Raw genomic sequence first — 20,761 nt, forward strand, 5'->3', positions numbered from 1 at the left:
TGTTGTAAGTGGGTGTACACTTTTCGTGCGCTATAATAGTCAGTTCCTTGCAAAGTTTTAGAAGTAAATGCATTATGATTGTAACGTATTTATACCACCTACAATATCAAAAATATTTTAACTTTCGTTCTGCGCCCAAAATGTTTCACTGAGGAAACTATAGTGACCAAGAAACAGAATGTTTTTTCTTCGTATTGCTGAATAATACCACATGTGTCGTAATAATACCACGTGTTTGGTAACAATACTCAATTTAAAAACAATGTGTTAAACTGGCGAACATGAAAGTTTTAGTTTTTTCCGTAAATTATGCATAAAGATTGACGATTACGTTTATTTCAATTTTTTTTCGGACACTGGGAGTGGGAGGGGCAGAAGTCACACAGTGTTTTTCCAACACATTGGATCACTCCTTTGCAAAACTCCTTCACTCTTAGGGCGCATACTCTGTTTGAATTTCTGTAGTCCAACTTATTGTCGCAACTGTAACAAAAGTAATGTATTAGGTCATATAACAATAGTTTCGGGAGATATTGTGTTTGTAATAAGTCGTCATGGCTGATCATCTGTAAATGTTAGGCTTGGTTTTAAATAAACCAGATTAATGCCAACTAGTCATGCACGATTGTGTATGCAGATGTGTGAATAAAAATACACATACGACTTCATAATAATTAAGCGGAAAATCTGCTGAAAAAAAAATAATAGAAAGCAAATTGGAGCCAATATTATTAATTCTGTGAGCTGTTAACAGTTGACCACTGTTTGTTTTGTAAGGTCTTATCCACCCCAAAGTCAACCATGCGGGTAAATTATGCATAAAGATTGACGATTACATTTATTTCAAATTTTGTGAAGTCAACGCAAACTGTGATGCGATCGACGTGTTGGCCACCCCTGATATAAACCTTTACTTATCTTAGATTAACTCTTTTTGCCTCCCACTGGCCACTTCTTACCTCAACAACATTATTATTACGTGGGAGTGTTTCGCAATCAATAATTCCCTTGAAATATAAAGTAAAAACACTGCTGAATGCGTGGGGTTTTGAAACTGTCTCCGACTTTAATATAAACTATTCAAAATTTGTTACTTCCAGTAAAGTCAAACCCTAAAAACATCGTCTATTGGTTGGTTAACACTAATACAACGAATGTAGGGAACCTATTTAAGTGCTTTCACCTCATGTAAGGACTGGTGGGGTTTTCAGGATAAGTGGGAAAGTTGGCCGGTTTCTCATCACTTCCGTCCCAGCAATCGAGTTCACGAGTACCATCACAAAACCACGCAGCCCCCATCTTCCTCCCATCATCGCAAGTGAACTCTGCACAAAACACATGAACGTAAATCGATTTGAAATCCATCAAAATCTGTAAAACTAAAAATATATAAAGTTAATTGAGAGATTATGATTTGTAACAAAATACTTACTTGCGCCACGTTTATACCCTGCTGAAGCAATTGTGATGAAGGAGAGCAGGATTCCAACCACCTTCAACCAATACCTGATAAAAACACAAAGATTTTATATCTTACAATGATATATTTCTTTAGCACAGGGGAATGACGTCATGGTGAATTTTAGTTGAGTGTTACAAACTTTAGGTCCAAGAAACACTTCAAAGTTATTTAAGCTAAAAGTAACCGCCAAAATTGGCTTTTTATATAAACTGTCTTTATTTTTTTCGTTTTTGTCTCCGCTTGTTGCGCAAACGCTTAGAATAAATATTCGGTAGTTTTCGCCAAATCTCAACAGCTCACTGAACCATTCATATTTTTTATAAACTTACATTGAAGGGGTTTTATTGTCATTTTTGGCAAAACAAAAGTTTAATCACCACACTGGTTTAACCATATGTCTGATATAAACACTTCAAACCACGTTTAGTTTACTCCAGCACATAAAAAGGCGCGATATTAACCGACCAAAATTTCGTCCTGCACTCACAGTGCGCCTGGAGAAGCGTGAGACACCGGTCAAGTTTATGAGACAAATTGAATATTCACTTTGATTCACACACTAGGCCGAGTTTAACGTTATTTAACAAACCCTAGTCTTAGCCATGATAAGACTTTGCAGAGAAATAACAACATTAAATAGTTCAAAATGTCCGCGCTTGGCTTGACCAGGGAGAATATTTATTTTCATTATTATCGCGCAAAATGTAGGATTATTATGGTTTTTCCGAGAAAAATGTGGCTATTTATTAACTTGGAGATAATTTAAATAGCTTACAAACCTTGCTCCCATTTTTGGTCTGGGGTCAACACGACGGAACCTGCACTGATCCGTCTTAAATCCACCCTCTGACCAACCAACAACTTCTGCAAAGCCAACGACTTTATGATATAATGTTTGTTGACATGGATTTATTACAGCCAAACTACCCATACCTGAAGTTTGTTTGCAAACAAGCTGGCCTAAATCACAGCAAAATATCCTAACTCTGCAACAAAAATATTTGCAGACGTTTCACAGGAAAGGGAAATCAAAATGAATATATTTATTTTACTAAATAGAGAAGCCTAGTTTGTATTTAAGCAACCTTTCTACTTAGGTTTGAGTCCCCACCCTATAGACGGCAATTAAACATATCCACATATTGCCGCACTAATATATGGATTTTACGCATTCTTCCTTTATATTCTGACATTTAAAACTGACAGTTTTTGATCCACTGTCTTCACGCGTTCTAAAGACATCCTGTGAAACAAACGTCATTGTGTGAAATTAAAAAATCCAAATTATGACAAACGTTGAAAAGGATTTCCTCGATTAATGCAGTCTACCATTGCACTCGCTAATAGAAGGTATGCATTCATTTTGGTCTTTTTTGGTGTGACTGAATTAGGTATCATTACACGTATTTATTACCCGTTATAAAGTTGGATTTTGCAGTGACAACTTGTAATTATATTCTACATATTTGTTGATACAGCAGCTGTCATTGATCAGTTGAGTTGTAATCGTACAAGATATTGTGTATATTTGATTGAATAAATATCTTATACAGTCAACGTACATCTGTTTAAATCAACACAGGCTGAACACGAGCCAATACAAACTATTTGACATCTAAAGAATTCCTCCCGTCCCTAGAAAAACGAAACGTGGATGTGTAAAATGAACATATTTATTACACTAAAACATTCCAACCGCTACAAACCTCACTTATATGTTCCGGTGTTGTAATATTTTAAAAACTAAGACGCAACGAGCAACAACTTAAAGCACATGTGTTTTTTTTTCAACTAATTTTAAAAGAAAAGCATTGATAATTATGCGTTGGGGTTTCTACGGTCAACTCACCATTACATTTCCTCGGTTTTGACGAAATAAAATCCTTTCACCACCCTGCAACAATTTCGGTTTAAAAGTCAAAATAGAAGATAATATTATATAAGTTAATAAAGAATATTCACAGGATGGGCTAATTGTTGTGTGGTGGCGCGGATTGAAGTAAATGCTGTAAAATAACTGTGTTGACTTCTTCCGTCTCGAAACATGCATCGTATAAAGTTAAAGAATCAGGGCAGTGTATAATTTCAACGTTGGGGAAGATCTTACCTTGCTTCCCGCAGATTTTTATTTTAACACTCGGTCTCCTTCTTCAACAGCGTGACAACCGATTTCCTGCTCAGCATTTAATTATTTCCATAATCATGACGTTGCAACCATGGTTGCAAGTTGATTGACAGTTTCTTGAGCTGCGCTTCTCGCGTGTCGATAAATTATTGACACGTTGTCTGGAAATTTTTATTTATTCGCATACATCGAACGGGAAAACATAGCCATATTACCGTCCAGTCATCGACTTTTTGTGTGTATAACCCATAACCCAATAAAAGAAAAGAAGGTAGTTAACGAAGATATATGTGCATTTTTTGGCCCTTGTGGGATTGAACTTTGGGTTAGAATTCATGTTTATTTCCCTACGGTTTAAACTTGGATTTTGCCGCGACAATGAGACTGTTTCCGTAAATGGTTTCATGGACCCATGACATTTTTTGTTTCATATTTGTTGTTCATTGCGTGCAAAATAAAAAATCCTTTAATTTGTAAGCATTTCGTGATGATTTCATGATTCAGTTACATGATTTGATTCACTTAGATGATTTAGGTAAAATGTAATCGTGCAGGATATTGTGTATATTTGACTAAGTAAATCGCTTTCAATATCAATGGACTTATGTCGCACGCTGATAAAAAAACATCAAAACTATTTGACGGCGATCGGGACTTATGCCATATTTTGCACCCATTTTATTTGCCACCTTTAGAAAAATACTGACATGAAAACGTCGTTGTGTCAAACGTATGCATATATGTGGAAGCGACATAGAAGTTAACTGCGCTGGTGACCGAACAAGAATACTAAACACGCCCGGTTTCTGACTACAAATATACAAAGTTGATTTTTGCTTTGCAAATGGAAGCAAAGTCTGACAAATCATCATCGAGCAGCCATTGCCAAAAAGATACAAAGGTTTCTGTTGTATGTTTGTTTAGTGTCTGTTCAAAACGATATAAGTTTGTTGGCTGCCCGCACTTTTCACAATTTTACCTAATCTTTTAATTAGGCGGTCGTTTTATTGCAGAAAAACCGCACTAACAACGGTTGTTGAACTTAAGTGCAAAGCCAAGATGTACAAACATACCGCTCAGCGCTTACAAAGTTAAAGCTTCAGGACATAAAGTTTGAATCCGGTTTAACGGTCCTATGTGACTTGTCAACCGGTTCCCCTCAACCAATCATTCCACAACCATGGCAACGTCGGTTGGCGCATCCTTCTCAAGTAAATTTGTCTGGCATGGCACGAATAAGTAAGTTCGCACGTGGGCTCAATAGTATAGTGCTTGCCAAAAAATTTGGCAGACACACGCGTGCACCATTGAAGCATTATCATACAGCAGCAAGCCGTTTTCAACACATCAACGTTGACATCGTTGGGCCTCTTTCACAATGCCAAGGTAACAAATACTTATTTACCATCGTTGATCGTTTCACTACGTTGCCTGAGGCCGATGCTACAACAGAAACTTGCTCACCATTGGATCGCCCGATTTGGCGTTCCATCGCAATTTACATCGCATCTGTGGGCGACTGTTACCAATGTTATTGGCATTAAGCGCAACTGCAAAACAGCTTTCCCCCCAGGCAAATGGTCTTGTGGAACGTTTTCACCGCCACTTAAAAAGTTCCTTAATGGCCAGACTTCAAATTGGATAGATGAGGTGCCATGGGTGTTGCTGGGAATCAGGGCCATGCCGAAAGATCGTCAATCCTCCAGCGCTGAGCTGGTACATGGCGAACCGATCGCAGTACCGGGTGATTGCATTCCGCACACCACCACTGCCGTCGAACCCTCGCAATTTCTTAAAACGCTTCGCAGTTCCGTTTCTTGTGTTCTACCTGTACCGATGTCCCGCCATCGAACTTATCGTACTTTTCTTTCTGATTTGCTTTTTACTTGCGAGTATGTGTTTGTTCGGAAAGATGGATATCGTCCTCCTTTAAATTCACATTGTAAAGCGCAACGACAAATATTTTGTGTTAGATATTTCTGAAACTTGGAAAACAGTCTCCATTGATCGCCTTAAGCCGGCCTTTATTGATGCAACACAGCCAGTTCTAACACCAAAGGCTAAAAAGATAGGCCGACCTCCAAAAAGTGCAAAACCCGCTTCCAGGGGGGAGTAATGTAGCGACACAATATGTTGTAAAGATGTACCGTCGCGGGTTATGTGAGTTTCAGTGCGTGTTGCCTTTATCTTGCGACTCTCTTACGTGTCATGTGTTATGCCATGTGCGCATCATTCGTTTTACTACGAAAAAAGAGAAAGCACGCCACAAGCTTGATACGGCGACTGGTTTCTAAAATACAGCTGATTAAAGTTGCGCTAGAACTGTTGCGAACGAAATCGAGATTATTGTTGCGTGGCGTCATAGAAGGCGCTTTGGTCGTGCAAGTGCTGGCAGCAAGCCTTATGCGTAGTAATGGAAAACATTTTTAAACTGGTTTAGTACAGTTTGCATTAAACAGGGCACAACAAGTGCAAGAAACGGTTTTTGATCTTAATTTGTGAGAGAGGCGAGAAAAAAAGGTCGTGCCTTTTTCTTTTTTAACCGAAGTACGGTTTCATCCTGCGCGTGTTTCATTGTGGTAGACCACATGTGATACGTTAATTACCTTTTTATATCATGGTTTCATGTTTAGCTTTAGTTTAAGGTAACTCGTTCATTAAAAATATGGCGACAATTTAATCGATCGCACTTTTTCGCCAGAATGGATAAAACAAAACGAACAATGGGATTGTTTTTTGCACGCTTTTTACCCAGGCAAGCAGCTGTGTTTGAAAACTGTACGTGCAGCTTTCGGTAAATTCGTCTTAGGGACACTTTATTCGCAGTATTATGATACGTTTGCCTGCTTAGTAGTCTGTGTTTGATAAATAAATTAGGTTAATTTTATTCGACCGAAAATAAACTTAATTACACAATTTTTCACATCCCGCAGCGTCCATCTCCATATTTCTGAGTACGAATAATGAAGTGTGATATGTACAGATCTGAAACAACAGAAAGTGACATCATGTGCTTATTAGCACGACAATGTGATATTGCACCACAAGCCATTTAAATAAAAAGAATGTAAATAAAAAGAATGTAGCGGCCTCTCTCACGTTTGCGCTCCTACAGCGAACCGGACAAATTGCCTTTTTTCTTTATTCTCGTCCCTCGTGGTTTATTCGCCCATTGTTTCAGTCTTGTAGTTCGTACCTCGAATAAACACCTCGCTACAGTATCAACATTGTTTTCACTCGTTGGAGGCTACTCTGTCCCTAATTTTGCTTGAAAAAGGGCTCACTGGGGGATTTTAATTTGGCAATATATATTTATATCTGGTCAATTTACTGGGTCAATTAAAAAAGGTTGGATCACCGCTGCTGTAAATAAACGTGTAACACTTCTGGTATTTGTGCGAACATGGCCTTTAATTAACGGCAGCCCCAAAATTACATCGTTTGGGTAAAGACCTGGAGGTATTTTAAAAAATAATGTGTATGAAACGTTTTTAAATTATCTCTTTAGCAGGACACGCCTGGTTGCCCAAAGACTTATTAGAAAAATATGACATTTCAAATGGAACTCTGAATTTAGTAAATTTATGTATTTCTAAGCTTGTTTTCAAGCTGCTTCAGTCACTCATGACCACCTAATGACGTAAAGGTCCATCATGTTATATTACCATAGACATGCGCCTTGTCGCAGGCAAGCAGATTCTGTCGCTGATGCACTTTCTAGTTTTCCCAGCGACGCGCTTTTATTAGCTGGATCTCAACCTTCTGGAATGCAGTTTGATCCGAAGTCTCTTTCTGCGGCACAACAAGTAAGAAAACAAGAAATGGCAGATTTTCGAACGTCTATAACAATTCTCCACTTTAAGGTGCTTAAATTTGAAAAGAATGGTAGCGATATGTTTTACGACACTAGAGTACTGCGACCTGTAGTGCCGACAGAATGGCGCAAACACGTGTTTCATGCACTGCACGACATTTCTCATCCATCGGTGCTCATTACATTACGTGTGGCATGGAATGCAGAAAGATGTTGGAAAGTGAACACGGCAGTGTCTTTCTTGCCAACCCTCCGAAGTACAACGCCATGTACGAGAAGAATTCCACAGGCATATGAAAAGTGCTCTTATGGCAATGTCCAAGGCAAACTGGGTTGACAATTTGCCTTGGGTGCTTCAGGGCGATAAACTCTCAAAGAACTAAAACTGCCCGAAACTAACTTAAATTCGACTTAACAACAGCACGTATGTGCTCGTTAAACCGTAAAATTGACCACCATGCATCACTTATGCTTTAAGGCGTGCTCTCTTTTTGAGACAAAACAATTTTCAAGAGTGACAATTTTCGCTGGCCAAACTAGTTTTAGTAGAAATACAACTTTGCGCCCTTCAAACAAGGGACTACCGGAAGAAATGGTGACGTTACAGAAACAAACTTAGTGCATGGCGCCGAACTATAACCAACTCATCAGATCGCTTAATTTTGTAATAGTGTCTCTCCCGCCTCCCTCTCACGTCATTCGGGCCATTAACGAGCACCTGGACGGTGAAACAAAATATGCCGAAGCAAAGAACAAAAGAAAAACAACAATGCAGGTCCATATATAGAAAACACTTTTACAGAGTTTTATTTTTACCAAAAAATGTGTGTACATAATATTATTTGCTCAACTGTCCAGCAGAACTACTACACAAAAATATTGTCGTAAATCGGTGCAAGCGGCAACGTCAAAAATTGATCGCGCTTATATAGTGAATACATGTGACGTCATGTTCACTGGGGTGTTACAGCCAATAAAGCATTGCACGGCATGTGGAAAGCTATAAATGAAACTTGAAACTATCGCATTCTTCACTAAACCCAACGAAACACTCTTTTATTCTATATGCTGCCGTTTGTTTCGTGCTTCCTTCTTTTCTCAAATTTTCTCTGGTGCTCTTTTGATTCGTCGACGAGCTTTTATTAAATTACAAAAAACGTTTTTCGGCTATGTTTGTTTTGCATCTTTTTTGTGCACGTATTACAGATATCACTGAAAACATGTTTAAAATGAACGATTTTTTTCGCAGCAACACGCTTATTCTACGCATGACACAAGGATTTTTTCTTCTCTAGGTTTTCTCCAATCAGCATCGGCAACGATTGTATTTGTTCTGCTTTGAAAAAAGGCTTGCGTTTGTTCTGGATAAAGGACAACACATAACTGACATTTTACAGATTGACTGTAAAAGCGTTTCTGTGTTGACTACAAACTATTTTTTTTGCTTATATTTAAAACTTGTAGGCCTGCTCTTGTAACCTACTTTCTTTGCATTATATAAGTTATCGTCTGTGTAATGCTGGTGTATGCTACAAAGCTGAACAACGAAACCTAACATTTACATATTTTAGGAAACTATAGATGATTTTTTTAATGACAAAACTAGAGTGACCCCACTCCAAATTCGTAAGGTTTTTGCGCTGGCGAAGAACAACCAGTTTGATATATTTACGGCAATGACAGGGGCCCTATAGTTTTTAAATAAATGGTAGAAATCTCATTTACAGTAACTAATCACTCTTACATAGGAAAAGACTTCGCATGCTGATCTGTTTTGAAAGCAACGTGATCTGGTAACAAAGATTTCACAGCCACGTACTGATAATCAAATTCTTGAAAAGACTACATATACAGTCAATTGCCATGTTCATCGCAAAATGCTCTCAGCATTCGGCGCGTGCTGGCGCGTACAAATGTAACAGGGTTTCTCGAACAATGTGCCACAAAAGTTCCAAAGCAACTGAATAATAAACTGAATAAATTCGACCGAACAAACCTAACATAACTTTGGTATCCATCTTTTTGAACGCAACAAATTGATACAAATCATGTGCCGAATGGAATCTAACATAACATATAGCTATGGATAGGTTTATTGAATATTCAGCCAATTTTTTCGCGCATACAGGTCCGTAATTTACATCAAATACTGTTGGGTACAAGTGTGCCGTTACCATAAAATGTCTGAGTAATGGGAAACCGCAGGTTACAGCTGTGTTCAAGATTGTTTTTTTTTGCAAAGATATCCCAAAGCAAATCAAGAATGTGCGAGGTTTACTGTATGTTCATAGGAAACTATAAACCTTGACAAACAAACCATTGGTGACCATTAATATACAGGTGTATAGTTTGTGTTTTTACAATCACTCACTTTCTATGGAATCTGCATTGCTAAAGGTGCTGCTAGTAAGGATATTTTGGAGAAGTTTCCAACACTGGGTGAAATCAATCTGGTAGGTGTATATTTTCACAATGTTTTAATGTAAATCTACTACCTAAATTGCCATGTTGTGCAAATTGTCATGCAATAATCTGGATTCTTTAATGATTGTTAAAGTAGATGTTTTGGAAACATTCATGGAAAAATTTCGTGATACAAAAATGCTTCGAAGGCGGGAAAATCTTGTCAAACCGAATAACCAGTTGCATTTCACAGGTACCTGTCTATCTATATTTAAAAAAACAGGCGTGAGGTTTAGGCAAATACGTAAGAATTGAGTTTATGTGGTGTTTGTAACATATACTTCACATTTAAATTTGTTTCATTGGCCTGTCACATGGCATAACAAGTAAATAGTTAAAATAAAAGGAAAAATCTGGCTTGTGGGGCAATTAATTGTCGACCTCATATTTTAACAAATACTTATTCTTTTTAGGAAGAATGGAAAAAGTCTTGTTGCTTTGGCCAACTATATTGAAAGAAAATATTGCATTGTATTTCTCAACAAACCAGGTCATTGCATATATTTTTACTATTTGCTAATCAGACTGAAAAAATATGTTTGAAACAGTTATGTTCATTTAAAGTTTAATCTGGTTTGACGCTTTTTGGCACATTAAGCTGTGTTGGTAATACCTATTATCTTGATATGCAGGAAGATGAAAACATGTTTCCACATCTATTTATAGAGAAAGACCAGTACTCTGTGTTTGTAGATGGCATAAAGTTATGTGTTGCATCTAATTTGTCAGAAGCCGTGGTTGCAATGATATGCAGTTATTGGGTGTTCAATATTTGTTTTCCAAAACAGTTGGTAAAGTCTCTACAACTTTATTGCTGTATTTTGAAATTACCAGTGAAATATCGCCATATTTGTGTACAGCGTGTTTTAAACAAGCTGTAGGCGACAGGTGCAAACTGTGCGATGTACAATCGCCAAGAGCGTGCATGAGAATAAGATTTGTGACACCTTGTTTTGCACAAAACAAGCAGTGTCAGTTTAGCCGCAGAAACACCCTTGGGTGGTTCAGAGAGCTGAGTGGTAGTTACCACCAAGGGTGGTGAGTTCACATCTACAATGGTGGAAATCATAGGTGGAACTGACCACCTCATTTTTTTAGAGGTGGGAAGCGATCCCACCTTACGGTGGAGTTAGTGGACCACCATTTTAAGTGGCAATTTCCACGAATATCATTTACAGTGTATATTAGTGTATCAGTTTGCTTTTTCTTTGATTCGTCAGACAATTTAGACGCCGATCTGTAGCGTTGAAACCTGCGAATCCATGTCCTCCAGCTTTCCGGCTTGTTGAAATCAAAGCATTCCGGCGGTGATATCTGGAAGGCCATACCTTCTTTCTCTTAAATAGTGGACGAGGCAAATATGTTGAAGTCCTCTTCTGACACCATCTTCTGACACCATATTGTTGTAGTTAATTACACAACATAAACGGAACGGAACAGCGGTGCACACTAACGTAGGTTGCAATAGAATGCCATTGACGGCACAGGTGATCACTTATATAAGAGGGGGGTCACGTGACACTACCACGTTGTACAATCACTCATGCGAAACACACTACATTTATGACATAAGCACGTGTGCAACTCAGAAAAGCAAGTAAGGAATAGGGAAAGCAAGTAAGGAATAGGGTAATCCCCATTAGGAGTTTACCACCTGACTGTGCCCTGGTGTCGTAGCATCTACCGCGACTTGCCGCTGAGCGTTTTCACCGGTGAAATCATTTTGATTCAGCTCCCGCCCGCAAGCTTTGGAAATAGGTACGTTGAAGTGTAGGTTTTATGTTATGTTTACTCGGGATAACCCAAACCCTAACTATGACTCCATAAAGACTCTAACACTGTGTAATTAGTAATTACTGGGTTGTAATAAAATTAGTAAAGCATTCGAATACTCACAATAAAAGATGTAATTTTCAATGAGGCAGTTTAAGTAAATCCAATGATGCGTATTGAGACAGTGTAAAATTTCGATGTTACTGTTCAGAAACTGTCTGGCTTTACAGCCCAAACAGTCAAAATTCACATGTTGCTTATTTAAGCAACATCTTGAAAGAGATGTTACTAGAAGGCGACCGTGTTCGGCCGAAAACGTCCAAAGTCTGCAAAAACAACACGTTGCTTATTTAACCAACATATTGATTTAACGAACGTGTTCATTCTGACCCTTCTGGCTCGCTTTGTCAAGTTAGTAACCTTTAACCCTGGCTAAAAAACTGAAAAACTGATTATTATTCAGCAGGCCTGGTACACTGTTTAATAAAATACAGACAACGAAATATGCAAGTGAAATAACCCTAAACACAAACTCGTAACTTAATACGTTTGTTTCCAGTGAAACGTTTCAGGAAAAGCGTGGTCCTCTTATATAATGTTCGATTTCGCGCACCAGAAGGGTCAAAATAAATACGTTGCTTATTTAACCAACATATTGCTTGAATAAGCAACGTGTGAATTTTGACCCTTCTGACGCCAAGTAACATGTAGGCTAAATAACCATAACATGTTGGTCCAGACGAATTATGACCCTTCTGGCCGCCCATAATGATTTTCATGTCACAGCGTCACTTCATTTACCGCCTCCGTCTCAAGTGATTTCGATTGGCCAATGACTGGATCACAAATCCCTCTTTTTTTGGTTGGGATTTTAGAGCTACATTTTTTAAAGTGCACTGAAACTCAGGGCAACTTCCTTGTTGTTAATGAGTTTTCAACAATCGTGCTGAAACGCGTCAGGCTTTGTGTTTAGCCGTCCTGGAAATCTATGCGTTGCTTCAAAAAGCACAACATAAATAAAACAACACACTTATATTTTCTGCTAAAGGGTCTACTAATACGAAAACGAAGAAGGCCAAACAAGCGAAATGATCATTTTGGGGAATATTTTCAGAGATAAATTAAATTATCAGTGCAAATATATCACGGTTTTCCTTGACGCTTCAAGAGATTCTGCAGACACGCTCTTCTCTTATCTACAAATCATAAAAAAATTAGCAAGCAGAAAAAAAACACCACAAAAGGTGAAAACAAATCTAAACACACTCACCTCTATGGAAACCTCTGATTGTATTTCTATTTGTGTTTCCGGCTCAAGATTGTGAATATCCACTTCCACTTGCCTCAATAATTCAAGCGCGTTTCTTTTATCCTCGCAAATTTGCCTATCTCGCTCAGCATCCTCCTTGCCTTTATTCTCCAGTTGCCGACATCTTTCTTCCAATTCTTGAAGGTGTTTCTTTCCTGCCTCCACTTGTTTCGAGTTGTTATCCTCCATTCTTCGAGTTAAAACTTTATGCTCTTCAAGCTCCTGTTTCGCTTCCAATTCCGCATTCTTTCTGGCGATTGCTGCTTCTGTGTTCAGTCGTAGTTGTTCATTCAGACCCATTTGTGACTCTTCTATATCTTTCTGCATTTTTTTTTTATCTTCACTAAATTTCTTCTCTTGTTCGTCCATACGCTTTTGAATTTCTCTCGTTTCTTGAGCGTGCTTCTCGGACATCTCAGCAATTTCCTCCTTCTGCGTCTTCATTAATTCTTTAAGTTGGTTTTCGCGAACGTTGGCGATCATTGCTTCCTTTTCCCGTTTGTTTTCCGAATCTTTCAGTTCAAGCTTTTAGGCATAATACGACAACATGACTGAATAAATATGGACAATGTTACCCTTAAGCATGTTTCTGTATTCAGTGATAACTTTCTCTCTTCCAAACTTCGAGGTGTTGTAGAATCTTTCCAATGATTGATCAAGTAGGCTTTGGTGATGCTTTTTAAGATCTTGAATCGAACCGGTAAATGTATCTACAAACTGTCAATACATGGTTACATATACTACTATTTACAATATGGTCTGTTGTTTAACACTTACTTTTCTTATTTCAGACCTGTAATTTTCCTTTTCTTGTTCCATTAGTTTTCCCAGTTGAAACTTTGCGACCGACTGAAATCAAAAAATCTCTAATCACCACACCAATAACCAAATCCAAACTTTAAACAAATAAATGAAGGATTGACGGTTTATGGCATTTGTGCCGTTTTCTTACTTCGCCGATGGAGTATAGGTCTGGCATTTGGTCGCTTAGAAGATTTTCACTGCAAGTGGAAACATAATCGAAAAAATCCTCCCCAACCACTGGCTTCCCGTTCAAATAGAGAGGTTTTATGTTGGTTAGTAAGTGCTTGTGCAGTTCCTGTGCGTATTTCAAAAACTCCATTCCGACATCTGTGAAGATAAAAAACTTAAAAGGGAAAAAGGAAACCGCAAAATATACATTCACTCACTATTTAAGTTAAAATCCTTGTCCTTCTCCTTCCTTGTCTGTACACTTTTGTCAGGAGCGGGCATACCAAACGCTTCCACAGACGCGAAAACACGTCTCAAATTACGGATACATTCGTTCACAAACGTAGCATTCTCATTCGACTCCGCAAGTTCCTTCTGAAGGTAACTTCTCCCCGCTTTGATGCCAAATCCATAATCAGGAAACGGGAAATCCCTTATCAGGAAAAGCAGATTCTGTGGAAATCAGGAAAAGTCATCAGGTTTTAACATTTTGTACAATCAAAGAACACACCTGGAAAATTGCTTCTTTATCTCCGCTGTTTGTGTATTGTGCTGCTTGTGTCCAAAACTATTGCAATATATAGAAGCATTACATAACAAGATCACACCGAACGTAATAATATGTAAACATGAGTGGCGGATCCAGAAATTGTCACTTTTTTACTGCGATATTTTTACAGTTATAACACATTCTGGTGGATGGCAATCACCCTTACCCCCTCCTAGATTCACCCCTGCTACAAAACTTCCTAAAAACGAATAATTTGATACAAAATATTTTTCATTTACATTCTTTGTGTCCGAAACCCATGTAAGTTTAACTTACGTCAAGATATTCAAGGTCGTTCGCTTGTATTTGACGCATCAGGTTAAACACGAGGTGTGAGCTCATGAGAGTGGCGAGAGCAAATATCTGAGAACATTCCTTTTTCGATGTTTGGTTGTCAAACATTCCTTGTGTGTCCATAAGGAATAGCGCAACCTATTGAAAATAGTAAGTCGTGTTACTCCTCAAAACTAAATATCTCATAATAGTTCATAGCTATCTTATAAATAAATATGAATAAATGTTAATCTCTTGACACGTCACTAGGTTGTAAACAAATGGATTGAGATGTAACGTTTTCTAAATGATATCAACAATCGTCATTCAAAATTTATTATTGTAGTTTAAACATGTTGTTGATCGTCTGTAATGTTGGATATCTGACAAAAAAGGACAGATAGTTAACACCAAGCAGAACAAACTGACTCTGTCGTCTTAATCACATTTTCCCTTGCAGTTTAATCATCCTTGCTGATTTTTTCTCGCTTAATTGTATTTTAATATCTCACCTCGCCATTTGAGGTTTCAGTTATGATTGGTTTATTTAAGATCCAGATTCCTTCAGTGTTTCTGCTTGAGCCTCCTCTCCATTCGAAAGCTGCATGTAGATCAATCTTACCTCCAAACCAATAGGAAAAGGAAAATCTGGTGGGAAGCTTTCCCTGTTGAAATTGTTTTACTTTTACATGAACGGCCTATCAGGAAAATTCCTGCAATAAGTAAATCCCCTGACTCTCATTGATAAAGCTTTATCAGTAATAATAATTTTAGGTCTGTACAAAATCTATTAATTATAGAAAAATACTTGGCAATGAAATAATAGAAGAAAACAACAAATACAAATACGTTCTTACATTGGTAAAGAGATGCAAAAGTAGGTTGAGCATAAACGATTTTCCCTTTCTTTTATCTCCACATATTGCTATGATAGCAACAGGTAGACCCCGCGCTTTGTTTAGAACCGTTTTAAGTCCTTGTTTGTTAAGTTCTAATATATCATTCGGGCCTTTAACGAGCACCTGAACGGTATCGTATTCGTCTGCAAACAAAATGGTTAGGATTTTCGCAATAAAGTAATGAAATATGTTTATACCATTCATTTCTTCTGATTCTTTGATAAACTTGATTTTAAAAAATTATTTTCTGTATCAAAATACAGTGCTTTCATCACAGCACGTCCTTCGTCCTTGTCAACGCTAACATACAACACTGGTGTTGTGACATTTAAACTACATGTGAGTAACTGTCGACCTCTGTGGAGGAAACAAAAGTTGGCGATTCAGCATCAAATGTAAAATGATCCAGGAACAAATGAAATAAAATAAGTCGAAAAGTACAAAAAAAGAACAACGTAGGCCCACATAAAAAACATACACGGTTAAAAAAGTATTTGGAACAGTTCTCTGCCAACAATAGTGCAGGCCAAGGATTCTCAAGCATTTCAGGGTTACGGAACGCTTGGAACCTCCTAAATTGTTTGCGGCAAACCAAACTTGGGTCACTTCAAGTATTAAATGTAATGAAGATATAATGAGGTGAATAAATTGCTTGGATTCCGGGCGAAATATGTAAACACACGCTCAACTGCAATTAATTCACAGCTTTTCAATTCTAACTAGTTCATCCTCAAATTCAAATAGTGACTGATCCAGGGCTTGGCTGTGATGGCAGCGAACCGTAAAATTGAGATGGTGTAACGAATGAAAGGATGATTATGTCCGGTGGTAACACAGCAAACACTTGTTATATGTGTTTTGCTATTTTTTGCACAACATATACAAAAATTTTACCATTGGTAAACATTTCGCGTCACCCTGTTTAAAAAACCCAGTTGAAGTTACTTTTTATGGTCAAATTTCATAATGGTTTGAGACTAACGGCATCTATTTTTGCAAGACTGCCCGTATGGCTTTGAGGAAACAGTAAGAAAGAATTGGCGGAAAAGATGCTGATTAGCAAAAGTACAAATAACCCTGAATAGGTATAATGTATACCAAAACAATTTAAGTGACCAAATACACAATATTTTTGAATGATACGCGCACGTTGACTTGCTTTAGGAAAAAAATAATTATAAGTTATGGTTAGAATCATTCTGCTTTAGGAAAGTGTACATTAGTGTCTCAACAACCGTAATAAAACAAGTGTGGAATTTTTACCAAATAATGTGTGTACAGTAATTGATCGGAAACTGGTCGTGAAAACGTAACAACTAAACGTTGTCTAAAAAATTATGTGGCCAAATATTCGGCAGAAATACTACACAAAAATTGTCGTATATCGGGCCAAGCTGCAAGGACTCATGTTAGCATTGGTCTCGCATATATAGCGAGTTTATGTTACGTCATGTTCACGTGTTTAGTCGTAGATGTTTCAAAATCATTTGTGCCTCTTTTATATCTTTGTGGATTTGTTCTTGAGCTTCACGAAAGTTTTTCTCTTGTTCGTCCATACGCCTTTGAATTTCTCTCGTTTCTTGGGCGTGCTTCTCGTACATATCAGCAAATTTGGCTATCTCGCTCAGCATCCTCCTTGCCTTTATCCTCCAGTTGCCGACATCTTTCTTCCAATTCTTGAAGGCGTTTCTTTCCTGCCTCCACTTGTTTCGAGTTGTTATCCTCCATTCTTCGAGTTAAAACTTCATGCTCTTCAAGCTCCTGTTTCGCTTCCAATTCCGCATTCTTTCTGGCGATTGCTGCTTCTGTGTTCAGTCGTAGTTGTTCATTCAGACGCATTTGTGACTCTTCTATATCTTTCTGCATTTTTTTTTTATCTTCACTAAATTTCTTCTCTTGTTCGTCCATGCGCTTTTGAATTTCTCTCGTTTCTTGAGCGTGCTTCTCGGACATCTCAGCAATTTCCTCCTTCTGCTTCGTCATTAATTCTTTAAGATGATTTTCGCGAACGTTGGCGATTATTGCTTCCTTTTCCCGTTTGTTTTCCGAATCTTTCAGTTCAAGCTTTTGGGCATAATACGACAACATGACTGAATAAATATCGACAATGTTACCCTTAAGCATGTTTCTGTATTCAGTGATAACTTTCTCTCTTCCAAACTTCGAGGTGTTGTAGAATCTTTCCAATGATTGATCAAGTAGGCTATGGTGATGCTTTTTGAGATCTTGAATCGAACCAGTAAATGTATCTACAAACTGTCAATACGTGGTTACATATACTACTAATTACAATATGGTCTGATGTTAACACTTACTTTTCTTATTTTAGACCTGTAATTTTCCTTTTCTTGTTCCATCAGTTTTCCCAGTTGAAACTTTGCGACCGACTGAAATCAAAAAATCTCTTTTCACCAGACCAATAACCAAACCTAAACTTTAAATAAATAAATGAAGGAATGACGGTTTATGGCATTTGTGCCGTTTTCTTACTTCGCCGATGGAGTATAGGTCTGGCATTCGATCACTTAGAAGATTTTCACAGCAAGTGGAAACATAATCGAAAAACTCCTCCCCAACCATTGGCTTCCCGTTCAAATACAGAGGTTTTATGTTGGTTAGTAAGTGCTTGTGCAGTTCCTGTGCGTAATTCAAAAACTCCATTCCGACATCTGTGAAGATACAAAACTTAAAAGTGAAAAAGGAAATCGCAAAATATACATTCACTCACTATTTAAGTTGAAAGCCTTGTCTTTCTCCTTCCTCGTCCGTACACTTTCGTTGGGAGTGGGCATACCAAACGCCTCCACAGACGCGAAAACACGTCTCAAGTTACGGATACTTTCATTCACAAACGTAGCATTCTCATCCGACTCTGCAAGTTCCTTCTGAAGGTAACTTCTACCAGCTTTGATGCCAAATCCATAATCAGGAAACGGGAAATCCCTAATCAGAAAAAGCAGATTCTGTGGAAATCAGGAAAAGTCGTCAGGTTTTAACATTTTGTACAATCAAAGAACACACCTGGAAAATTGCTTCTTTTTTTCCGCTATTTGGGTACTTTTCTGTCTGTGTCCAAATCTATTGTAATATATAGGAGTATTAGATAACAAAGGACCACACCGAACGCAATAACATGCAAACACCAGGGGCGGATTCAGAAATTGTTATTTTTTTGCGGATATTTTCCAGTTATAACACATTCTGGGGAAGGGCAATCCCCCTTTTTTCCGATCCTAAATTCGCCCCTGCTACACGACTTCTTGAAATGGATTATTGGAAACAAAATTTTTTTCGTTTGGAATGTTTGTGTTCAAAACCTTTGTAAGCGTTACTTACGTCAAGATAGTCAAGGTCGTTCGCTTGTATTTGGCGCATCAGGTTAAACACGAGGTTTGAGCTCATGAGAGTAGCGATAGCAAATATCTGAGAACATTCCTTTATCGATTTTTGGTTGTCAAACATTCCTTGTGTGTCCATAAGGAATAACGCAACCTATTGCAATAGTAAGTCGTGTTACTCCTCAAAATTAAAAAATACTTCTCTTGAAACGTTACTGTAAACAAATGGATTGAGATTTAACGTTTTTAAAATGATCAACAACTGTCATTCAAAATTTATTGTCGTAGTTTAAACATGTTCATGATAATCTGATTGTCTGTAATGTTGGATATCTGACAAGAAAAGACAGATAGTTAACACCAAGCAGAACAGACTGAATTTGTCGTCTTAATCACATTTTCCGGTGCAGTTTAATTATCTTTGCTTTTTTTCCCTCGTTTAATTGTATTTTAACATGTAGTATATCACCTTGCCATTTGAGGTTTCAGTTATGAGTGGTTTATTTAAGATCCAGATTCCTTCAGTGTTTCTGCTCGAGCCTCCTCTCCACTCGAAGGCTGCATGTAGATCAATCTTACCTCCAAACCAATAGGAAAGGGAAAGTCTGGAGGGGAGCTTTCCCTGTTAAAATTGTTTTACTTTTATAACGACTTTAAATTGTAAATATCGAGAAAATTCGTGCAATTGTTTTATCCTATGATTCTCATCGCTGAAGCTGTATCGGTAATAATAATTATAGGTCTGTATAAAATCTATTAATAATAGAAAAACAGTTTGTGATCAAATAATAGAGGAAAACAGCCAATACAAAAATGTACTTACATGGGTGAAGAAGTGCAAAAGTAGGTTAAGCATAAACGATTTTCCTTTTCTTTTATCTCCACATATTGCTATGATAGCAACAGGTAGATCCCGTGCTTTGTTTAGAACCGTTTTAAGTCCTTGTTTGTTAAGTTCTAATACATCATTCGGGCCTTTAACGAGCACCTGAACGGTATCGTATTCCTCTGCAAACAAAATTGTTAAGATTTTCACAATAAAATAGTGAAATGTGTTTATACCATCCATTTCTTCTGATTCTTTGATAAACTTGATTTCAAAAAGTTCTTGGCGCTATAAAATTGCAGAGCTTTAACACGTCTTGTCCTTGTCAACGCTAACATACAACACAGGTCTTGTGACATTTAAACTACATGTGAGAAACTATCGACCTCTGTGGAGGAAACAGAAGTTGGTGATTCAGCATCAACCGTAAAATGATCCAGGAACAAACGAAACAAAATATGCCGAAGCAAAGAACAAAAGAAAGAGAACAACACAGGTCCATGTAGAAAACACTTCTGCAGTGTTAAATTTTTATCAAAAAATGTGTGTACATAGTTATCATTCGGAAACCGCACTTTAAAAATTAACTACTGAACGTTGCCCAAGAGATTATTTGGTCAACTGTCCAGCAAAATTACGACACAAAAATATTGTCGTAAATCGGTGCAAGCGGCAACGTTGAAAGTAATCGCGCTAATATAGTGCGTACATGTGACGTCTGGGACGTTACAGCCAATACAACATTGCAGTACAGTTTTCACTTTTGCCATAGCGGCCATGTGGAAAGCTATAAACGAAACTTAAAACCATTCTTCACTAAACCCAACGAAACACTCTTGCGAATAAACGCACTTTCATTCTGAAAAATAGAATGTAGCTCAATAACCTTCTGAACGAATAACTGTTCTGTTTTTAGTCGTGTATGCCTCTACATTTCTACTGCCGGCGAAAACCAAC

General features: G+C 37.7%; 3 protein-coding genes across 5 annotated transcripts; 1 reads left to right on the forward strand and 2 right to left on the reverse strand.

Moving 5' to 3' along the window:
- Positions 1-216: 216 nt before the first annotated feature.
- LOC145909074 (uncharacterized) lies at positions 217-2,444 on the reverse strand. The gene is made up of 5 exons (XM_082996395.1): positions 2,396-2,444; positions 2,242-2,326; positions 1,433-1,506; positions 1,184-1,325; positions 217-483 (listed from the first exon to the last, which is right to left on the reverse strand). The coding sequence occupies exons 2-5, from the start codon at positions 2,250-2,252 to the stop codon at positions 339-341; spliced, it is 372 nt and encodes a 123-aa protein (XP_082852521.1). The 5' UTR covers positions 2,253-2,326; positions 2,396-2,444; the 3' UTR covers positions 217-338.
- A 2,583-nt stretch (positions 2,445-5,027) lies between these two features.
- Positions 5,028-5,570, forward strand: LOC145909672 (uncharacterized). Its single transcript, XM_082997027.1, has one exon. It carries the CDS (start codon positions 5,028-5,030, stop codon positions 5,568-5,570), a length of 543 nt encoding a protein of 180 aa, XP_082853153.1.
- Positions 5,571-12,685: 7,115 nt separating this feature from the next.
- Positions 12,686-20,188, reverse strand: LOC145908043 (atlastin-2-like). 3 transcript variants are annotated; one of them, XM_082995211.1, is made up of 11 exons: positions 20,041-20,188; positions 19,802-19,986; positions 19,448-19,600; positions 18,977-19,132; positions 18,662-18,718; positions 18,369-18,603; positions 18,131-18,309; positions 17,956-18,027; positions 13,522-13,663; positions 12,908-13,458; positions 12,686-12,833 (listed from the first exon to the last, which is right to left on the reverse strand). In XM_082995211.1, exons 1-11 carry the CDS (start codon positions 20,045-20,047, stop codon positions 12,801-12,803), a joined length of 1,770 nt encoding a protein of 589 aa, XP_082851337.1. In that variant the 5' UTR covers positions 20,048-20,188; the 3' UTR covers positions 12,686-12,800. The 3 variants fall into 3 exon arrangements, with proteins under 3 accessions (XP_082851337.1, XP_082851336.1, XP_082851338.1); XM_082995210.1 differs by lacking the exons at positions 17,956-18,027; positions 18,131-18,309; positions 18,369-18,603; ... (3 more) ...; positions 19,802-19,986; positions 20,041-20,188 and adding exons at positions 13,724-13,795; positions 13,899-14,077; positions 14,137-14,371; ... (3 more) ...; positions 15,599-15,783; positions 15,838-17,241; XM_082995212.1 differs by lacking the exons at positions 12,686-12,833; positions 12,908-13,458; positions 13,522-13,663 and adding an exon at positions 15,844-17,896.
- Positions 20,189-20,761: the final 573 nt, after the last annotated feature.

This window comes from Ascidia mentula, chromosome 7 (assembly GCF_947561715.1).
Source record: "Ascidia mentula chromosome 7, kaAscMent1.1, whole genome shotgun sequence".
NCBI classification, from domain to species: Eukaryota; Metazoa; Chordata; class Ascidiacea; order Phlebobranchia; family Ascidiidae; genus Ascidia; species Ascidia mentula.